Source organism: Panulirus ornatus, chromosome 5 (genome assembly GCF_036320965.1).
Source record: "Panulirus ornatus isolate Po-2019 chromosome 5, ASM3632096v1, whole genome shotgun sequence".
Lineage (NCBI taxonomy): Eukaryota > Metazoa > Arthropoda > Malacostraca > Decapoda > Palinuridae > Panulirus > Panulirus ornatus.
The window spans coordinates 13,166,988-13,190,556 of NC_092228.1; the positions used below are offsets into that span (position 1 = coordinate 13,166,988).

Consider the following 23,569-nt stretch of genomic DNA (forward strand, 5'->3'; position numbering starts at 1 on the left):
AATTTCAACAGTATAACAAACCTAACTAAAATTTACATCAATAAAAAACCTGTTTATTAAATACTACAAACCTGCCATCTAAGGTACTCATAGTCCGTGTGGCCCACATACAAAGATTTGGTGGTAAAGGCATAAGGCTGAACTTCCACATCAGCACGAGTTACAAGATTGATGAAAGATGATTTACCTGTTAAAAAGATACCAACCTGACAAGTTTTCTGATAAAATTATTTTCCTAGTCACAAAAAAAATACAACCATTCTTAATATCCTTCTTATAACATGTATTTCAAAATCTAAAATGCTCCATCAGCATTATACAATCAAAAGATTATCAGCTTCAATTCTTAAAGTCTCACCTGCATTTGGACAGCCACACAAGAGCAGTGTTCTCGTATTGGGGTCAATTGAAGGCAGCCTTGAAATGTGCTGCCGAACATCCTCAAGATACTTTAATGGTGGCCCCTGTTTCTTAATTATGGTGGCCATACGTCCCATAGCACTTATCTTTAACTGTTTGCATCTGTAGAGTGAGTCACCATACTTAAGAAGCTTCACATAATCACTTGCAACTTTGTCTATGAGATGCCTGGCTATGTTTAACTGACCAAGGGAAAGCTTGTAATGGTCTTTATTGTAGAGTGTGTTCAACAAATCAGCATAGAAAGGATGTAGATCCTGCAAAAAATAATGGCAATATGAAACTCCTCACATGAAGTCCCTCAATCCACCAAACAAAACACCCAAATCTTAGACAAGCATGATGTCATAAATCTTTTTTTATAAAATTGTCCACTACAATGCATTTCAATTCATAATTTCTTTCTTTGTTATCTCATGTACCAACTGTTAATAAACTTCCAAAAGTTCTAATAATCATACAAACACTGTCACTCAAGACGTCATTATTGTACTTCTAAACCATGTTAAGTTATTTATGCACAGTCTCATAAAACATGGCAAAGTAAATGTCAAAGCTATCTATCTACCTATATGTCTGATGCCTATTCCCTTCGTGAACTCCCTCAAGGGGGTGGCTAAGGCAGAAGTCTCCATTACTGGTGAACTACTTAACAGCCTTTACTGCCTAACCCTTAAAAGGCCACTGGCAGAGGACAATGCAGCGTTTTCAGAGGCTCCTACCTTATGTTCCTACCAACTACTTCCACCTATTTCTCCTGCCAAATGTTCCCAAGCTACCACTTCTACCTAATGCTCCCATCCTTCCTACTACTTCGGTCTAATGATCCAACTATTTACCTGTAAGGCAAGGCTAGTGCATACAGCAGATAAATCTAGTGTTACAAAAGATGAGTTGCATGTTTTGTTGGCAGAATGCCAGCAGTCCATCTGTGGTTAGGCAGGTGAATGCAAGAATTTTAGAAAGAAGGGCAAGTATGAAGTCTGTTGTGGATGAGAGGGCTTGGAAGTGAGTCAGTTCGCTGATGATACAGCGCTGGTGGCTGGTTCGGGTGAGAAACTGCAGAGGTTGGTGACTGAGTTTGGTGAAGTGTGTGAAAGGAGAAAGTTTAGAGTAAATGTGAATAAGAGCAAGGTTAACAGGTTCAGTAAGGCTGACAGACAAGTTAATTGGGATGGATATCTGAATGGAGAAAAACTGGAGGAAGTGAAGTGTTTCAGATATCTGGGAGAGGACTTAGCAGTGGATGGAACCATGGAAGTAGAAGCGAGTCACAGGATGGAGAAGGGGGCGAGGGTTCTGGGAGCGGTGAAGAATGTGTGGCAGGCGACAACATTATCCGAGAGAGCAAAAATGGGTATGTTTGAAGGAACAGTGATTCCAACAATGTTATATGGTTGCAAGGCAAAGGATGTAGATAGGGTTGTACAGAGGAGGGGGGATGTGTTGGAAATGAGATGTTTGAGGACAATATGTGGTGTGAGAGGGTTTGATCAAGTAAGTAATTAAAGGGTAAGAGGGATGTGTGGTAATAAAAAGAGTGTGGTTGAGAGAGCAGAAGAGGGTGTATTGAAATAGTTTGGTCACATGGAGAGAATGAGTGAGGAAAGATTGACAAAGAGGATATATGTGTCAGAGGTGGAGGGAACGAGGAGAAGTGGGAGACCAAATTGGAGGTGGATGGATGGAGTGAAAAAGATTTTGAGCGAGTGGGGCCTGAACACACAGGAGGGTGAAAGGCGTGCAAAGAAAAGAGTAAATTGGAACGATGTGGTATACTGGGGTTGACGTGCTGCCAATGGATTGAACCAAGGCACGTGAAGCGTCTGGGGTGAACCATGGAAAGTTTTGTGGGGCCTGGATGTGGAGAGGAAGCTGTGGTTTCGGTGCATTACACATGACAGCTAGAGACTGAGTGAGAACGAATGTGGCCTTTTGTCTTTTCCTAGCTCTACCTCGCTGGGGGAAGGAGGATGCAATTTCATGTGTGGCAGGGTGGCAACGGGAATGGACAAAGGCAGCAAATATGAATATGTACATGTGTATATATGTACATCTGTGTATGTATGTATGTATACATTGAAATGTATAGGTATGTATATGTGCATGTGTGGGCGTGTATGTATATACATGTGTATGTGGGTGGGTTGGGCCATTTTTTCGTCTGTTTCATTGCGCTACCTCGTTAATGCGGGAGAAAGCGATAAAGTACACTGAAAGCCGGCAAGGCAGCGGGTTTGGAGGGTATTGCAGTGGAATTTATCAAAAAGGGGGTGACTGTATTATTGACTGGTTTGTAAGGTTATTTAATGTATGTATGACTCATGGTGAGGTGCCTGAGGATTGGGAGAATGCTTGCATAGTGCCAATGTACAAAGGCAAAGGGGATAAGAGTGAGTGCTCAAATTACAAAGGTGTAAGTTTGTTGAGTATTCCTCGGATATTAAATGGGAGGGTATTGATTGAGAGGGTGAAGGCATGTACAGAGCATCAGATTGGGGAAGAGCAGTGTAGTTTCAGAAGTGGTAGAGGATGTGTGGACCAGGTGTTTGCTTTGAAGAATGTATGTGAGACATACTTAGAAAAGCAAATGGATTTGTATGTAGCATTTATGGATCTGGAGAAGGCATATGATAGAGTTGATAGAGATGCTCTGTGGAAGGTATCAAGAATATATGGTGTGGGAGGTAAGTTGTGAAGCAGTGAAAAGTTTTTATCAAGGATGTAAGGCATGTGCATGAGTAGAAAGAGGGGAAAGTGATTGGTTCTCAGTGAATGGTGGTTTGCGGCAACGATGCATGATGTCTCCATGGTTGTTTAATTTGTTTATGGATGGGGTTGTTAGGGAGGTGAATGCAAGAGTTTTGGAAAGAGAGGCAAGTATGCAGTCTGTTGTGGATGAGAGAGCTTTGGAAGTGAGTCAGTTGTTGTTCGCTGATGATACAGCGCTGGTGGCTGATTCATGTGAGAAACTGCAGAAGCTGGTGACTGAGTTTGGTACAGTGTGTGAAAGAAGAAAGTTGAGTGTAAATGTGAATAAGAGCAAGGTTATTAGGTACAGTAGGGTTGAGGGACAAGTCAATTGGGAGGTAAGTTTGAATGGAGAAAACTGGAGGAAATTAAGTGTTTTAGATATCTGGGAGTGGATTTGGCAGCAGATGGAACCATGGAAGCGGAAGTGAATCCTAGGGTGAGGTAGGGGGCAAAAGTTCTGGGAGCGTTGAAAAATGTGTGGAAGTCAAGAATGTTATCTTGGAAAGCAAAAATGGGTATGTTTGAAGGAATAGTGGTTCCAATAATGTTATATGGTTGTGAGGCATGGGCTATAGATAGAGTTGTGCGGAGGAGGGTGGATGTGCTGGAAATGAGGTGTTTGAGGACAATATGTGGTGTGAGTTGGTTTGATCGAGTAAGTAATAAAAGGGTAAGAGGGATGTGTGGTAATAAAAAGAGTGTGGTTGAGAGAGAAGAAGAGAGTGTTTTGAAATGGTTTGGCCAAATGGAGAGAATGCATGAGGAAAGATTGACAGAGAGGATATATGTGTCAGAGGTGGAAGGAATGGGAATGGGAAGTGGGAGACCAAATTGGCGGTGGAAGGATGGAGTGAAAATGATTTTGAGTGATCGGGGCCTGAAATGCAGGAGGGTGAAAGGCGTGCAAGGAATAGAGTGAACTGGAACGACGTGGTATACCGGAGTCGACGTGCTGTCAATGGATTGAATCAGGGCATGTGAAGTGTCTGGGGTAAACCATGGAAAGTTGTGTGGGGCCTGGATGTGGAAAGGGAGCTGTGGTTTCGGTGCATTATTACATGACAGCTAGAGACTGAGTGTGAACGAATGTGGCCTTTATTGTCTTTTCCTAGCGCTACCTCTCGCACATGTGGGGGAGGGGGTTGTTATTTCATGTGTGGTGGGGTGGCGATGGGAATTAATAAGGCCAGACAGTATGAATTATGTACATGTGTATATATGTATATGTCTGTGTGTGTATATATATGTATACGTTGAGATGTATAGGTATGTATATTTGCGTGGGTGGACGTGTATGTGGGTGGGTTGGGCCATCCTTTCGTCTGTTTCCTTGCGCTACCTCGCTAACGCGGGAGACAGCAACAAAGCAAAATAAAATAAATAAATAAATAATATACACATATATATATACATACATATATATATATATATATATATATATATATATATATATATATATATATATATATATATATATACATACGTATTATATTTCTATTATACATAATCACTGTCCCCCGCGTCAGCAAGGTAGCGCCAGGAAACAAATGAAGAATGGCCCATCCTCTCATATGCTTATATTTTTTTTTTTTCATACTATTCGCCATTTCCCGCATTAGCGAGGTAGCGTTAAGAACAGAGGACTGGGCCTTAGAGGGAATATCCTTACCTGGCCCCCTTCTCTGTTCCTTCTTTTGGAAAATTAAAAAAAACGAGAGGGGAGGATTTCCAGCCACCCGCTCCTTCCCCTTTTAGTCGCCTTCTACGACACGCAGGGAATACGTGGGCATAAATACCCATATACACACATATACATACCCATACAGACATATACATATATATACATGTACATATTCATACTTGCTTGCATTCATCCATTCCTGTCGCTACCTTGCCCTACAGGGAACAGCATTACTACCTCCAGCTTCAGCAAGGTAGCGCCATGAAAACAGACAAAAATCGCCACATTCATTCACACTCAGTCTCTAGCTGTCATGTGTAATGCAGTGAAACCATAGTTCCCTATTCACATCCAAGCCCCACAAACCTTTCCATGGTTTATCCCAGACGTTTCACACATATATGGTTCAGTTCACTGACAGCACTTCAACCCCAGTATACCACATAGTTCCAATTCACTCTATTCCTTCTACGCCTCTTTTCGTCCTGTATGTTCAGGCTCCGATCGTTCAAAATCTTTTTCACTCCATCCTTCCACCTCCAATTTGGTCTCCAGTTTCTTATTCCCTTCACCTCTGATACATATATCCTCTTTGTCAACCTTTCCTCATTCTTTCCATATGTCCAAACCATTTCAACACATCCTCTTCCGCTCTCTCAACCACAGCCTCTTAATTTCCACATATCTCTCTTACCCTTTTATTACTTACTCGATCAAACCATCTCACAGCACATATTGTCCTCAAACATTTCATTTCCAACACATCCATCCTCCTCCATACAACCCTATCTACAGCCCATACCTTGCAACTATATAAAACTACTGGAACTACTATTCCTTCAAACATACCCATTTTTACTCTCCAAGATAACGTTCTCTCCTTCCACACATTCTTCATCACTCCCAGAACCTTCGACCCCTCTCTCACCCTGTAACACTTTCACTTCCATGCTAAGTCCATTCCCAGATATCAAAAACACTTGACTTCCTCCAGTTTTTCTCTATTCAAACTTAAATCCCAATTAACTCGTCCCTCAACCCTACTGAACCTAAATAACCTTGCTCTTATTCACATTCACTCTTGACTTTCTCCTTTCGCACACTTTTCCAAACTCAGTCACCAACTTCCACAGTTTCACACTCGAATCAGCCACAAGAGTCGTACCATCAGCGAAAAACAACTGACTCGCTTCCCAGGCCCTCTCATCCCCAACAGACTGCATACTCACTCCTCTCTCCAAAACTCTTGCATTTACCTCCCTAACAACCCCATCCATAAACAAATTAAATAACCATGGGGACATCACACACCCCTGCCCAGACCACCATTTGATGGGAACCAATCACTTTCCTCTCTTCATACTCGTTCATTTGTTCATTATAGATGGTCACTGTTTCACACATTAGCAAAGTAGCACCACGAAACAGATTTTTGCTCAGATTTTCAACTTCCTCAGATTTTAACGAAAATCTGTGTACAGATGTTATTTTATATGGTATTTAAGTATTTGGAGTCAAAAGACTGTGATTCATAATATTAACTCTTGTAATTAGCACCTGGATTAATCATGATAAAATTTAAATGCTAATTACTCGACTAAATATACAAATTTTTAGATTTTAACCACAGATTCGTATTCAGCGTATACAGAAGTGTCTATGCTAAGAATTTCAAGAAAATCTATTTTTTCAAAAACATCAAGAAGAATCCAAGGGATTTTTTTTGTCAGATTTTCAACTTCCTCAGATTTTAATGAAAATCTATGGATAGATGTTATTTTATATGGTATTTACTTAAAGTATTTGGAGTCAAAAGACTGTGATTCATAATATTAACCCTTTTAATTAGCACCTGGACTAATTATAAAATTTAAATGCTAATTACTCGACTAATTATACGAATTTTTAGATTTTAACCACAGATTCGTATTCAGCATATGCAGAAGTATCAATTCTAAAAAATTCAAGAAAATTTATTTTTTCAAAAAAATCAAGAAAAATCCAAGTGTTAAGTATTTGCAGTCGATTTTTTTTGCTCAGACTTTCGACTATTTCAGATTTTAATGAAAATCTGTGAACATATGTTATTTTATATGGCATTTAAGTATTTGCAGTCAAAAGACAGTGATTCATAATATTAACCCTTTTAATTAGCACCTGGACTAATTATAATAGAATGTAAATGCTAATTACTCGACTAATGATATGAATTTTTAGATTTTGACTAAAGATTCGTATTCAGCATACTCAAAAGTGTCTATGCTGAAAATTTAAAGAAAATCTATTTTTTCAAAAAAATCAATAAAAATCTGAGCATTTTTTGTTCAATTTTCAACTTCCTCAGATTTTAATGAAAATCTGCGTACATATGTTATTTTATATGGTATTTAAGTATTTGGAGTCAAAAGACTGTAATTCATAATATTAACCCTTGTAATTAGCATCTGGACTAATTATAAAATTTAAATGCTAATTACTCGACTAATTATACGAATTTTAAGATTATAACCAAAGATTCGTGTTCAGCATATACAGAAGTATCAATTCTAAAAATTTCAAGAAAATCTATTTTTTCAAATAAAATCAAGAAAAATCCAAGGCTATAGCCTTTTTTTTTCCCTCAGATTTTCAACTTCCTTAGATTTTAATGAAAATCTGTAAACAGATGTTATCTTATATGGTATTTAAGGATTTACAGGCAAAAGACAGTGATTCATAATACTAACCCTTGTAATTACCACCTGGACTAATTATGATAAAATCTAAATGCTAATTACTCGACTAAATATACGAATATTTAGATTTTAACCACACATTCGTATTTAGCATATACAGAAGTATCTATGCTAAAGAGGTCAAGAAAATCTAATTTTTCAAAATAAATCAAGAAAAATCCAAGGATATACACTTGGATTTTTTTTTTTTTGCTCAGATTTTCAACATACTCATACTTTAATGAAAATCTGTGTATAGATGTTATTTTATATGGTATTTAAGTATTTGGAGTCAAAAGACTGTAATTAATAATATCAACCCTTGTAATTAGCACCTGGACTAATTATAAAATCTAAATGCTAATTACTCGACTAATTATACGAATTTTTAGATTTTAACCACAGATTCGTATTCAGCATATACAGAAGTATCTATTATTAAAATTTGAAGAAAATCTATTTTTTCAAAAAAATTAAAAAATATCGAAGGCTATAGCCTTCTATTTTTTTTTGCTCAGATTTTCGACTATCTCAGATTTTAATGAAAATCTGTGTACAGATGTTATTTTATATGGCATTATATAGCCTTCGATTTTTTTTTGCTCAGATTTTCGACTATCTCAGATTTTAATGAAAATCTGTGTACAGATGTTATTTTATATGGCATTTAAGTATTTGAAGTAAAAATACAGTGATTCATACCATTAACCCTTTTAATTAGCACCTGGACGAATTATAATAAAATGTAAATGCTAATTACTCGACTACTTATACGAATTTTTAGATTTTAACCACACATTCGTATTCAGCATATACAGAAGTATCTATGCTAAAATTCTAAAGAAAATCTACTTTTTAAAAAAAATCAATACAAATCTGAGCATTTTTTGCTCAGATTTTCAACTTTCTCAGATTTTAATGAAAATCTGCGTAAATATGTTATTTTATATGGTATTTAAGTATTTGGAGTCAAAAGACTGTAATTCATAGTATTAACCCTTGTAATTAGCACCTGGACTAATTATGATAAAATTTAAATGCTAATTACTCGACTAATTATACGATTTTTTAGATTATAACCACAGATTCGTATTCAGCATATACAGAAGTATCAATTCTAAAAAATTCAAGAAAATCTATTTTTTCAAAAAAATCAAGAAAAATCCAAGGCTATAGCCTTCGATTTTTTTTTGCTCAGATTTTCAACTATCTCAGATTTTAATGAAAATCTGTGTACAGATGTTATTTTATATGGCATTTAAGTATTTGCAGTAAAAAGACAGTGATTCATAATATTAACCCTTATAATTAGCACCTGGACTAATTATAATAAAATGTAAATGCTAATTACTCGACTAATTATACGAATTTTTAGATTTTGACTAAAGATTCGTATTCAGCATACTCAAAAGTGTCTATGCTGAAAATTTAAAGAAAATCTATTTTTTCAAAAAAATCAATAAAAATCTGAGCATTCTTTGCTCAGATTTTCAACTTCCTCAGATTTTAATGAAAATCTGCGTACATATGTTATTTTATAAGGTATTTAAGTATTTGGAGTCAAAAGACTGTAATTCATAATATTAACCATTGTAATTAGCACCTGGACTAATTATGATAAAATTCAAATGCTAATTACTCGACTAATTATACGAATTTTAAGATTATAACCACAGATTCGTATTCAGCATATACAGAAGTATCAATTCTAAAAATTTCAAGAAAATCTATTTTTTCAAAAAAATAAAGAAAAATCCAAGGCTATAGCCTTAAATTTTTTTCCCTCAGATTTTCAACTTCCTCAGATTTTAATGAAAATCTGTGCACAGATGTTATTTTATATGGTATTTAAGGATTTGCATTCAAAAGACAGTGATTCATAATACTAACCCTTGTAATTACCACCTGAAAATTTAAAGAAAATCTATTTTTTCAAAAAAATCAATAAAAATCTGAGCCTTTTTTGTTCAATTTTCAACTTCCTCAGATTTTAATGAAAATCTGCGTACATATGTTATTTTGTATGGTATTTAAGTATTTGGAGTCAAAAGACTGTAATTCATTATATTAACCCTTGTAATTAGCACCTGGACTAATTATGATAAAATTTAAATGCTAATTACTCGACTAAATATACGAATATTTAGATTTTAACCACACATTCGTATTTAGCATATACAGAAGTATCTATGCTAAAGAGGTCAAGAAAATCTAATTTTTCAAAATAAATCAAGAAAAATCCAAGGATATACCTTTGGATTTTTTTTTTTTTTTTTAGCTCAGATTTTCAACTTACTTATATTTTAATGAAAATCTGTGTATAGATGTTATTTTCTATGGTATTTAAGTATTTGGAGTCAAAAGACTGTAATTAATAATATCAACCCTTGTAATTAGCACCTGGACTAATTATAAAATTTGAATGCTAATTACTCGACTAATTATACGAATTTTTAGATTTTAACCACAGATTCGTATTCAGCATATACAGAAGTATCTATTATTAAAATTTGAAGAAAATCTATTTTTTCAAAAAAATCAAGAAAAATCCAAGGCTATAGCCTTCGATTTTTTTTTGCTCAGATTTTCGACTATCTCAGATTTTAATGAAAATCTGTGTACAGATGTTATTTTATATGGCATTATATAGCCTTCGATTTTTTTGCTCAGATTTTCGACTATCTCAGATTTTAATGAAAATCTGTGTACAGATGTTATTTTATATGGCATTTAAGTATTTGAAGTAAAAAGACAGTGATTCATAATATTAACCCTTTTAATTAGCACCTGGACTAATTATAAAATGTAAATGCTAATTACTCGACTACTTATACGAATTTTTAGATTTTAACCACACATTCGTATTCAGCATATACAGAAGTATCTATGCTAAAATTCTAAAGAAAATCTACTTTTTAAAAAAAATCAATACAAATCTGAGCATTTTTTGCTCAGATTTTCAACTTTCTCAGATTTTAATGAAAATCTGCGTAAATATGTTATTTTATATGGTATTTAAGTATTTGGAGTCAAAAGACTGTAATTCATAATATTAACCCTTGTAATTAGCACCTGGACTAATTATGATAAAATTTAAATGCTAATTACTCGACTAATTATACGAATTTTTAGATTATAACCACAGATTCGTATTCAGCATATACAGAAGTATCAATTCTAAAAAATTCAAGAAAATCTATTTTTTCAAAAATGGATTTTTTTTCCCTCAGATTTTCAACTATCTCAGATTTTAATGAAAATCTGTGTACAGATGTTATTTTATATGGCATTTAAGTATTTGCAGTAAAAAGACAGTGATTCATAATATTAACCCTTTTAATTAGCACCTGGACTAATTATAAAATGTAAATGCTAATTACTCGACTAATTATACGAATTTTTAGATTTTGACTAAAGATTCGTATTCAGCATACTCAAAAGTGTCTATGCTGAAAATTTAAAGAAAATCTATCTTTTCAAAAAAATCAATAAAAATCTCAGCATTCTTTGCTCAGATTTTCAACTTCCTCAAATTTTAATGAAAATCTGCGTACATATGTTATTTTATAAGGTATTTAAGTATTTGGAGTCAAAAGACTGTAATTCATAATATTAACCACTGTAATTAGCACCTAGACTAATTATAAAATTCAAATGCTAATTATTCAACTAATTATACGATTTTTTAGATTATAACCACAGATTCGTATTCAGCATATACAGAAGTATCAATTCTAAAAATTTCAAGAAAATCTATTTTTTCAAAAAAATCAAGAAAAATCCAAGGCTATACCCTTGGATTTTTTTTCCCTAAGATTTTCAACTTCCTCAGATTTTAATGAAAATATGTGTACAGATGTCATTTTATATGGTATTTAAGGATTTGCAGTCAAAAGAGAGTGATTCATAATACTAACCCTTGTAATTACAACCTGGACTAATTATGGTAAAATTTAAATGCTAATTATTCGACTAAATATGCGAACATTTAGATTTTAACCACACATTCATATTTAGCATATACAGAAGTATCTATGCTAAAGAGGTCAAGAAAATCTATTTCTTCAGAAATAAATCAAGAAAAATCCAAGGCTATATGCTTGGATTTCTTTTTTACTCAGATTTCCAACTTATATCTTAATGAAAATCTCTGTATATATGTTATTTTATATGGTATTTAAGTATTTGGAGTCAAAAGACTGTAATTCATAATATAAACCGAGTCAAAAGACTGTAATTCATAATATTAACCCTTGTAATAAGCACCTGGACTAATTATGATACAATTTAAATACTAATTACTCGACTAATTATACGAATTTTTAGATTAAAACCACAGATTCGTATTCAGCATATACAGAATTATCTATTCTAAAAATTTCAAGAAAATCTAATTTTTCAAAAAAATCAAGAAAAATCCAATGCTATAGCTTTCGATTTTTTGTTTAGATTTTCAACTATCTCAGATTTTAATGAAAATCTGTGTACAGATGTTAAAAGACAAAGATTCATAATATTAAACCTTTTAAGTAGCACATGGACTAATTATAAAATGTAAATACTAATTACTCGACTACTTATACGAATTTCAGCATATACAGAAGTATCTATGCTAAAATTTTGAAGAAAATCTACTTAAAAAAATCATTAAAAATCTGAGAATTTTTGCTAAGATTTTCAACTTTCTCAGATTTTAATGAAAACCTACGTACATGTTATTTTATATGGTATTTAAGTATTTGGAGTCAAAACACTGTAATTCATAATATTAACCCTTGTAATTAGCACCTGGAATAATTATAAAATTTAAATGCTAATTACTCGACTAATTATACGAAGTTTTACATTATAACCACAGATTCGTATTCACCATATCCAGAAGTATCAATTCTAAAAATTTCAAGAAAATCTATTTTTTCAAAAAAATCAAGAAAAATCCAAGGCTATAGCCTTCGATTTTTTTTTTGCACAGATTTTCAACTATCTCAGATTTTAATGAAAATCTGTGTACAGATGTTAGTTTATATGGCATTTAAGTATTTCCAGTAAAAAGAAAGTGATTCATAATATTAACCCTTTTAATTAGCACCTGGAGTAATCATAATAAAAGGTAAATGCTAATTACTCGATTAATTATACGAATTTTTAGATTTTGACTAAAGATTCGTATTCAGCATACACGAAAGTGTCTATGCTGAAAATTTAAAAAAATCTATTTAAATTTAAAAAAATATATAAAAATCTGAGCATTTTTTGCCCTAATCTTCAACTTCCTCAGATTTTAATGAAAATCTACGTACATATGTTATTGTATATGGTATTTAAGTATTTGGAGTAAAAGACTGTAATTCATAATATTAACCCTTGTAATTAACACCTGGACTAATTATAAAATTCAAATGCTAATTACTCGACTAATTATACGAATTTTTAGATTATAACCACAGATTCGTATTCAGCATATACAGAAGCATCAATTCTAAAAATTTCAAAAAAAATCTATTTTTTCAAAAAATCAAGAAAAATCCAAAGCTATAGTATAGCCTTGGATTTTTTTCCCTCAGATTTTCAACTTCCTCAGATTTTAATGAAAATCTGTGTACAGATGTTATTTTATATGGTATTTAAGGATTTGCAGTCAAAAGACAGTGATTCATAATATTAACCCTTTTAATTAGCACCTGGACTAATTATGATAGAATGTAAATGCTAATTAATCGACTAATTTTACGAATTTTCAGATTTTGACTAAAGATTCGTATTCAGCATACAAAAAAGTGTCTATGCTGAAAATTTAAAGAAAATCTATTTTTTCAAAAAAATCAATTTAAAAATCTGAGCATTTTTTGCTCAGATTTTCAACTTCTCAGATTTTAATGAAAATCTGCGTACATATGTTATTTTATATGGTATTTAAGTATTTGGAGTCAAAAGACTGTAATTCATAATATTAACCCTTGTAATTAGCACCTGGACTAATTATGATAAATTTAAATGCTAATTACTCGACTAATTATACGAATTTTAAGATTATAACCACAGATTCGTATTCAGCATATACAGAAGTATCAATTCTAAAAATTTCAAGAAAATCTATTTTTTCAAAAAAATCAAGAAAAATCCAAGGCTATAGCCTTCGATTTTTTTTCCTCAGATTTTCAACTTCCTCAGATTTTAATGAAAATCTGTGTACAGATGTTATTTTATATGGTATTTAAGGATTTGCAGTCAAAAGACAGTGATTCATAATATTAACCCTTATAATTAGCACCTGGACTAATTATAATAAAATGTAAATGCTAATTACTCGATTAATTATACGAATTTTTAGATTTTGAGTAAAGATTCGTATTCAGCATACTCAAAAGTGTCTATGCTGAAAATTTAAAGAAAATCTATTTTTTCAAAAAAAATCAATAAAAATCTGAGCATTATTTGCTCAAATTTTCAACTTCCTCAGATTTTAATGAAAATCTGCGTACATATGTTATTTTATAAGGTATTTAAGTATTTGGAGTCAAAAGACTGTAATTCATAATATTAACCATTGTAATTAGCACCTGGACTAATCATGATAAAATTCAAATGCTAATTATTCGACTAATTATACGAATTTTTAGATTATAACCACAGATTCGTATTCAGCATATACAGAAGTATCAATTTTAAAAATTTCAAGAAATCTATTTTTTCAAAAAAATCAAGAAAAATCCAAGGCTATAGCCTTGGATTTTTTTCCCTCAGATTTTCAACTTCCTCAGATTTTAATGAAAATCTTTGTACAGATGTTATTTTATATGGTATTTAAGGATTTCCAGTCAAAAGACAGTGATTCATAATATTAACCCTTGTAATTACCACCTGGACTAATTATAAAATTTAAATGCTAATTACTCGACTAAATATATGAATATTTAGATTTTAACCACACATTGGTATTTAGCATATACAGAAGTATCTATGCTAAAGATGTCAAGAGAATCTAATTTTTCAAAAAAACAAAAACAGGAAAAATCCAAGGCTATTGCCTTGGATTTTTTTTTTGCTCAGATTTTCAACTTCCTCAGATTTTAATGAAAAATCTGTGTATAGATGTTATTATATATGGTATTTAAGTACTTGGAGTCAAAAGACTGTGATTCATATTAACCATTTTAATTAGGACCAAATCTAATTATTAAATTTAAATGCTAATTACTTGACTAATTATAGGAATTTTTAGATTTTGACCACAGATTCGTATTCGGCATACAAAAAAGTGTCTATGCTGATTATTTCAAGAAAATTTTTCAAAAAAATCAAGAAAAATCCAAGGCTAAAGCCTTGGATTTTTTTATTTGCTAAGATTTTACACTCTCACATTTAATGAAAGTGTAAATCTTTTTGCTAAGATTTTCAACTTCCTCAGATTTTAATGACAATCTGTGTATAGATGTTATTTTATATGGTATTTCAGTATTTGGTGTCAAAAGACTATAATTCATAATATTAGCCCTTATAAGTAGCACCTACACTAATCATAATAAAATGTAAATGCTAATTACTTTTTTTTTTTTTTTTTTTTTTTTTTTTTTTTTTTTTTTTTTTTTTTTTTTTTTTTTTTTTTTTTTTTTTTTTTTTTTTTTTTTTTTTTTTTTTTTTTTTTTTTTTTTTTTTTTTTTTTTTTTTTTTTTTTTTTTTTTTTTTTTTTTTTTTTTTTTTTTTTTTTTTTTTTTTTTTTTTTTTTTTTTTTTTTTTTTTTTTTTTTTTTTTTTTTTTTTTTTTTTTTTTTTTTTTTTTTTTTTTTTTTTTTTTTTTTTTTTTTTTTTTTTTTTTTTTTTTTTTTTTTTTTTTTTTTTTTTTTTTTTTTTTTTTTTTTTTTTTTTTTTTTTTTTTTTTTTTTTTTTTTTTTTTTTTTTTTTTTTTTTTTTTTTTTTTTTTTTTTTTTTTTTTTTTTTTTTTTTTTTTTTTTTTTTTTTTTTTTTTTTTTTTTTTTTTTTTTTTTTTTTTTTTTTTTTTTTTTTTTTTTTTTTTTTTTTTTTTTTTTTTTTTTTTTTTTTTTTTTTTTTTTTTTTTTTTTTTTTTTTTTTTTTTTTTTTTTTTTTTTTTTTTTTTTTTTTTTTTTTTTTTTTTTTTTTTTTTTTTTTTTTTTTTTTTTTTTTTTTTTTTTTTTTTTTTTTTTTTTTTTTTTTTTTTTTTTTTTTTTTTTTTTTTTTTTTTTTTTTTTTTTTTTTTTTTTTTTTTTTTTTTTTTTTTTTTTTTTTTTTTTTTTTTTTTTTTTTTTTTTTTTTTTTTTTTTTTTTTTTTTTTTTTTTTTTTTTTTTTTTTTTCTAATTATGATAAAATTTAAATGCTAATTACTCGACTAAATATACGAATATTTAGATTTTAACCACACATTCGTATTTAGCATATACAGAAGTATCTATGCTAAAGAGGTCAAGAAAATCTAATTTTTCAAAATAAATCAAGAAAAATCCAAGGATATACCCTTGGATTTTTTTGTTTTTTTGTGCTCAGATGTTCAACTTACTCATATTTTAATGAAAATCTGTGTATAGATGTTATTTCATATGGTATTTCAGTATTTGGAGTCAAAAGACTGTAATTCATAATATCAACCCTTGTAATTAGCACCTGGACTAATTATAAAATTTAAATGCTAATTACTCGACTAATTATACGAATTTTTAGATTTTAACCACAGATTCGTATTCAGCATATACAGAAGTATCTATTATTAAAATTTAAAGAAAATCTATTTTTTCAAAAAAAATCAAGAAAAATCCAAGGCTATAGCCTTCGATCTTTTTTTGCTCAGATTTTCAACTTCCTCAGATTTTAATGAAAATCTGGGCACATGTTATTTTATATGGTATTTAAGGATTTGCAGTCAAAAGACAGTGATTCATAATACTAACCCTTGTAATTACCACCTAGACTAATTATGATAAAATTTAAATGCTAATTACTCGACTAAATATACGAATATTTAGATTTTAACCACACATTCGTATTTAGCATATACAGAAGTATCTATGCTAAAGAGGTCAAGAAAATCTAATTTTTCAAAATAAATCAAGAAAAATCCAAGGATATACCCTTGGATTTTTTTGTTTTTTTGTGCTCAGATGTTCAACTTACTCATATTTTAATGAAAATCTGTGTATAGATGTTATTTCATATGGTATTTCAGTATTTGGAGTCAAAAGACTGTAATTCATAATATCAACCCTTGTAATTAGCACCTGGACTAATTATAAAATTTAAATGCTAATTACTCGACTAATTATACGAATTTTTAGATTTTAACCACAGATTCGTATTCAGCATATACAGAAGTATCTATTCTAAAGATCTCAAGAAAATCTATTTTTTCAAAAAAATCAAGAAAAATGAAAGGCCTTGGATTTTTTTTTTTGGCTCAGATTTTCAACTTCCTCAGATTTTAATGTAAATCTGTGTATAGATGTTATTTTATATGGAATTTAAGTATTTGGAGTCAAAAAACTGTGATTCATAATATTAACCCTTTTAATTAGCACCTGGACTAATTATAAATTTTAAATGCTAATTACCCGACTAAATATACGAAATTTTAGATTTTGACCAAAGATTCGTATTCAGCATACACAAAAGTGTCTATGATGAAAATTTCAAGAAAATCTATTTTTTCAAAAAAAATCAAGAAAATTCCAAGGCTTAGATTTTTTTTTACTCGATTTTCAACTTCCTCAAATTTTAATGAAAATTTGTGTACAGATGTTATTCTATATGGTATTTAAGTATTTGCAGTCAAAAGACAGTGATTCATAATGTTAACCCTCGTAATTAGCACCTGGACTAATTATCAAATTTAAATGCTAATTACTCGACTAATTATACGAATTTTTAGATTTTGACCACAGATTCGTATTCAGCATACACAAAAGTATCTATGCTGAACATTTCAAAAAATCTATTTTTTCAAATAAATCAAGAAAAATCCAAGGATCCTTGGAATCTTTTTTTTTTTTTTTTGCTTAGATTCTCAACTTCCTCAGATTTTAATGAAAATCTGTGTACAAATGTTATTTTATATGGTATTCAAGTTTAGGAGTCAAAAGACTGTAATTCATAATATTAACCCTTGTAATTAGCACCTGGACTAATTATAAATTTAAATGCTAATTACTAGACTAATTATACGAATTTTTAGATTATAACCACAGATTCGTATTCAGCATATACAAAAGTATCTATTCTAAAAATTTTAAGAAAATCTATTTTTTCAACAAAATCAAGAAAAATCCAAGGCTATAGCCTTGGATCTTTTTTCCCCTCAGATTTAAAACTTCTTCAGATTTTAATGAAAATCGGTGTACAGAAATTATTTTATATGGCATTTAAGTATTTGCAGTCAAAAGACAGTGATTCATAATATTAACCCTTTTAATTAGCACCTGGACTAATTATAATAAAATGTAAATGCTAATTACTCGACTAATTATACGAGTTTTTAGATTTCGACTAAAGATTCGTATTCAGCATACACAAAAGTGTCTATTCTGAAAATTTAAAGAAAATCTATTTTTTCAAAAAATCAAGAAAAATAAAAGGATACCCTTGGATTTTTTTTCTCAGAATTTCAACTTCCTCAGATTTTAAGGACAATTTGTGTACAGATGTTATTTTATATGGGATTTAAGTATTTCCAGTCAAGAGACAGTGATTCATAATATTAACCCTTGTAATTAGCACCTGAACTGATTATTAAATTTAAATGCTAATTACTTGACTAAATATACGATTTTTTAGATTTTTACCACAGATTCGTATTGAGCATATACAGAAGTATCTATGCTAAAATTTTAAATAAAATCTATTTTCTAAAAAAAAAATCAAGAAAAATCCAAGGCTATATAGCCTGGCATTTTTTTTGCTCAGATTTTCAACTTCCTCAGGTTTTAATACAAATCAGTGTATAGATGTTACTTTATAAGGTATTTAGGTATTTGGAGTCAAAAGACTGTGATTCATAATATTATCCCTTTAATTAGCACCTGCACTATAATAAAATGTAAATGCTAATTAATCGAATAAATATACGAATTTTTAGATTTTGACCACAGATTCGTATTCAGCATACACAAAAGTATATATGTTGAAAATTTCAAAATAATATATTTTTAATAAAAATAAAAATCCAAGGCTATAGCCTTGGATTTTTTTTGCTCAGATTTTCAACTTCCTCAGATTTTAATGATAACCTGTGTATAGATAACATTTTATATGGTATTTAAGTATCTGCAGTCAAAAGACAATGATTCATAATATTAACTCTTAATTAGCACCTGGACTAATAATAAAATGTAAATGCTAATTACTCGACTAATAATATGAAATTTTAGATTTTGACCACAGATTCGTATTCAGCATACACAAAAGCATCTATGCTTAAAATTTCAAGAAAATCTATTTTTTCAAATAAAAAAAATCCAAGCCTTGGATTTTTTTCTGATTTTCAACTTCCTCAGATTTTAATGAAAATCTGTGTACAGATGTTATTTTATATGGTATTTAAGTATTTGGAAGCAAAAGACTGATTCATAATATTAACCCTTGTAATTAGCACCTGGACTATAAAATTTAAATGCTAATTACTCGACTAATTATACGAATTTTTAGATTTTGACCAGAGATTGCTTTTCAGCATATACAGAAGTATCTATTGTAAAAATTTCAGTAAAATCTATTTTTTCAAAAATATCAAGAAAAATCCAAGATTTTTTTGCTCAGATTTTCAACTTCCTCAGATTTTAATGACAATCTGTGTATAGATGTTATTTTATATGGTATTTCAGTATTTGGTGTCACAAGACTGTAATTCATAATATTAAACCTTTTAATTAGCATCTGGACTAATTATGATAAAATGGAAATGCTAATTACTCGACTACTTATACGAATCTTTATATTTTGACTAAAGATCCGTATTCAGCATATACAAAAGTGTCTATGCTGAAAATTTAAAGAAAATCTATTTTTTCAAAAAAAAAATCGAGAAAAATCCATGCCTTGGATTTTTTTTTTGCTCAGATTTTCAACTTCCTCAGATTTTAATGAAAATTTGTTTACAGATGTTACTTTATATGGCATTTAAGTATTTGCAGTCAATAGACAATTATTCATAATATTAACCCTTGTAATAAGCACCTGGACTAATTAAAAATTTAAATGCTAATTACTCGACTAAATACACGAATTTTTAGATTTGAACTACAGATTCGTATTCAGCATATACAAAAGTATTTATGCGAAAATTTTTAAAAAATCTATTTTTTCAAAAAAATCAAGAAAAATCCAAGGATATAGCCTGGCATTTTTTTTGCTCAGATTTTCAACTTCCTCAGATTTTAATAAAAATCTGTGTATAGATGTTACTTTATATGGTATTTAGGTATTTCGAGTCAAAAGACTGTGATTCATAATATTAACCTTAATTAGCACCTGCACTAATTATGATAAAATGTAAATGCTAATTACTCGACTGATTATCTGAATTTTTAGATTTTGACCACAGTTTCTTATTAAGCATACATAAAAGTATCTATGCTGAAAATCTAAAGAAAATCTATTTTTCAAAAAATCAAGGAAAATCCATGGATATAGCCTTGGATTTGTTTCCCTCAGATTTTCAACTTCCTCAGATTTTATTGAAAATCTGTGTATATATGTTATTCTATATGGTATTTAAGAATTTCAAGTCAAAAGACTTTAATTCATAATATTAACCGTTTAATTAGCACCTCGACTAGTCATAATAAAATTTAAATGCTAATTACTCGACTAATTATAAGAATTTTTAGGTTTTAACCACAGATTCGTATTCAGCATATACAGAAGTATCTATGCTAAAAATTTCAAGAAAATATATTTTTTCAAAAAAATAAAGAAAAATCCTAGGCTTGGATCTTTTTTGCCGATTTTCAACTTCCTCAGATTTTAATGAAAATCTGTGTATAGATGTTATTTTATATGGTATTTCAGTATTTGGTGTCAAAAGACTAATTCATAATATTAACTGTTTAATTAGCACCTGGACTAATTATAATAAAGTTTAAATGCTAATTACTCGATTAATTATAAGAATTTTTAGATTTGACCAGAGATTCGTATTCAGCATACACAAACGTATCTATGAAGAAAATTTCAAGAAAATCTATTTTTCCATAAAAAAAAATCCAAGGGTATAACCTTGGATTTTTTTTGTTCAGATTTTCAACTTGTTCAGATTTTTATAAAAAATATGTGTATAGATATTATTTTATACGGCATTTAAGTATTTGGAGTCAAAAGACTGTGAATCATAATATTAACCCTATCTGTGCTGAAAATTTCAAGAAAATATATTTTTTTCATAAAAAAAAAGTAGACTATAGCCTTGGATTCTTTTTGTTCAGATTTTCAACTTTCTCAGATTTTTATAAAAATATGTGTATAGATATTAATTTATATGGCATTTAAGTATTTGGTGTCAAAAGACTGTAATTCATAATATTAACCGTTTAATTAGCAGCTGGACTAATTATGATAAAATTTAAATGCTAAATACTCGACAAATTATACGAATTTTTAGATTTTCACCACAGATTCGTATTCAGCATATACAGAAGTATCTATGCTAAAAATTTCAAGAAAATCTATTTTTCAAATAAATCAAGAGAAGTCCAAGGCCTTGGATTTTTTTTGCTCAGATTTTCAACTTCCTCAGATTTTAATGAAAATCTGTGTATAGATGTTATTTTATATGGTATTTAAGTTTTTGGAGTCAAAAGATTGATTCATAATATTAACCCTTTAAATTAGCACCTGGACTAATTATAAATTTAAATGCTAATTACTTGACTAATTATACGAATTTTTAGATTTTGACCACAGGTTCGTATTCAGCATACACAAGTGTCTATGCTGAAAATTTAAAGAAAATCTATTTTTTCAAAAAAATCAAGAAAAATCCAAGGCTATATATATATATATATATATATATATATATATATATATATATATATATGCCTTGGATTTTTTTGCTCAGATTTTCAACTTCCTCAGATTTTAATGAAAATCTGTGTACAGAGGTTATTCTATATGGTATTTAAGTATTTGGTGTCAAAAGACTGTAATTCATTATATTAACCGTTTAATTAGCAGCTGGACTAATTATGATATAATTTAAATGCTAATTACTCGACTAATTACAAGAATTTTTAGATTTTAACCGCAGATTCGTATTTAGCATATACAGAAGTATCTATGCTAAAAATTTCAAGAAAATCTATTTTTTCAAAAAAATCAAGAAAAATCCTAGGCTATATAGTCTTGGATTTTTTGCTCAGATTTTCAACTTACTCAGATTTTAATGAAAATCTGTGTATAGAAGTTATTTCATATGGTATTTCAGTATTTGGTGTCAAAAGACTGTAATTCATAACATTAACCGTTTAATTAGCACCTGGACTAATTATAAAATTTAAATGCTAATTACTTGACTGATTATCTAAATTTTGAGATTTTGATAACAGATTCGTATTCAGCATACATAAAAGTATCTATGCTGAAAATTTCAAGAAAATCTATTTTTCAAAAAAATCACACATAGATATATATATATATATATTTTTTTTTTTTTTTTTTCATACTATTCGCCATTTCCCGCATTAGCGAGGTAGCGCTAAGAACAGAGGACTGGGCCTTTGAGGGAATATCCTCACCTGGCCCCCTTCTCTGTTCCTTCTTTTGGAAAAAAAAAAAAAAAAAAAAAAAAAAAAACGAGAGGGGAGGATTTCCAGCCCCCCGCTCCCTTCCCTTTTAGTCGCCTTCTACGACATGCAGGGAATACGTGGGAAGTATTCTTTCTCCCCTATCCCCATGGAGAGAATGAGTGAGGAAAGATTGACCAAGAGGATATATGTGTCGGAGGTGGAGGGAACGAGGAGAAGAGGGAGACCAAATTGGAGGTGGAAAGATGGAGTGAAAAAGATTTTGTGTGATCGGGGCCTGAACATGCAGGAGGGTGAAAGGAGGGCAAGGAATAGAGTGAATTGGAGCGATGTGGTATACCGGGGTTGACGTGCTGTCAGTGGATTGAATCAAGGCATGTGAAGCGTCTGGGGTAAACCATGGAAAGCTGTGTAGGTATGTATATTTGCGTGTGTGGACGTATGTATATACATGTGTATGGGGGGGGGGGGTTGGGCCATTTCTTTCGTCTGTTTCCTTGCGCTACCTCGCAAACGCGGGAGACAGCGACAAAGTATAAAAAAAAAAAAAAAAAAATATATACACATGTTGACATATTCATACTTGCTCGACTTTATCCATTCCCGGCGCTGCTGGAAACAGCAACGCCACCCCCTGCATCAGCAAGGTAGTGCCAGGAAACAGACAAAAAAGGCCACATCCACTCACACTCATTCTCTAGCTGTCATGTGTAATGTACCAAAACCTCAGCTCCCTATCCACATTCAGGCCCCACAGACATTTCCATAGCTTACCCCTGACGTTTCATATGCCCTGCTTCAGTTCAGAAAAAATAAATTGGAAAGAAATCATATTCAGGGCAACCTAATGTCACTATCTAAGAATGGCTGAGTAGCAAGCAGGAGGCAAGAACCTTACTGGAAAGTAGAGGTTAGAGGTTTCTAACTCCTGGAAGTCATAAAGATTCTCTTAAAGCTTTCCAAAGAATCAATTCCTCAATAGAAAAATTTTAGCAGTTATAGTACAACCAGACTTACCTCTAATTTGGGGAATTCAGTTAGAATTGCTGATAACCTGTCGTGGAAATTCTGCTGAGTGTATTTTACTTTTCTCATGTAAAAAGCACGTATGCGAGATATCTTAAAGTGCCTGTGAATAACTGTAGGCGTCTTTCGTTGTGTCTTGGAGAGTATGATGTCTGTAAAGTCCTGAAACATACATTATACCTGATGATGTCATTCAGAAATTTCAACATACTTGAATACTGAAATACATTGCATTC

At 30.2% G+C, this 23,569-nt stretch overlaps 1 protein-coding gene across 2 annotated transcripts in view; it reads right to left on the bottom strand.

Moving 5' to 3' along the window:
• The window catches only part of Non1 (nucleolar GTP-binding protein 1), a 35,476-nt gene that overhangs the window by 10,725 nt on the left and 1,182 nt on the right, over nt 1-23,569 (bottom strand). For both annotated transcript variants that reach the window (XM_071661619.1, XM_071661618.1), the window contains exons 3-5: nt 23,325-23,495; nt 359-677; nt 72-187 (exon numbers count right to left, since the gene is read on the bottom strand). In XM_071661619.1, coding sequence (XP_071517720.1) covers nt 72-187; nt 359-677; nt 23,325-23,495 — 606 coding nt within the window. The remainder of the gene's footprint in view (nt 1-71; nt 188-358; nt 678-23,324; nt 23,496-23,569) is intronic.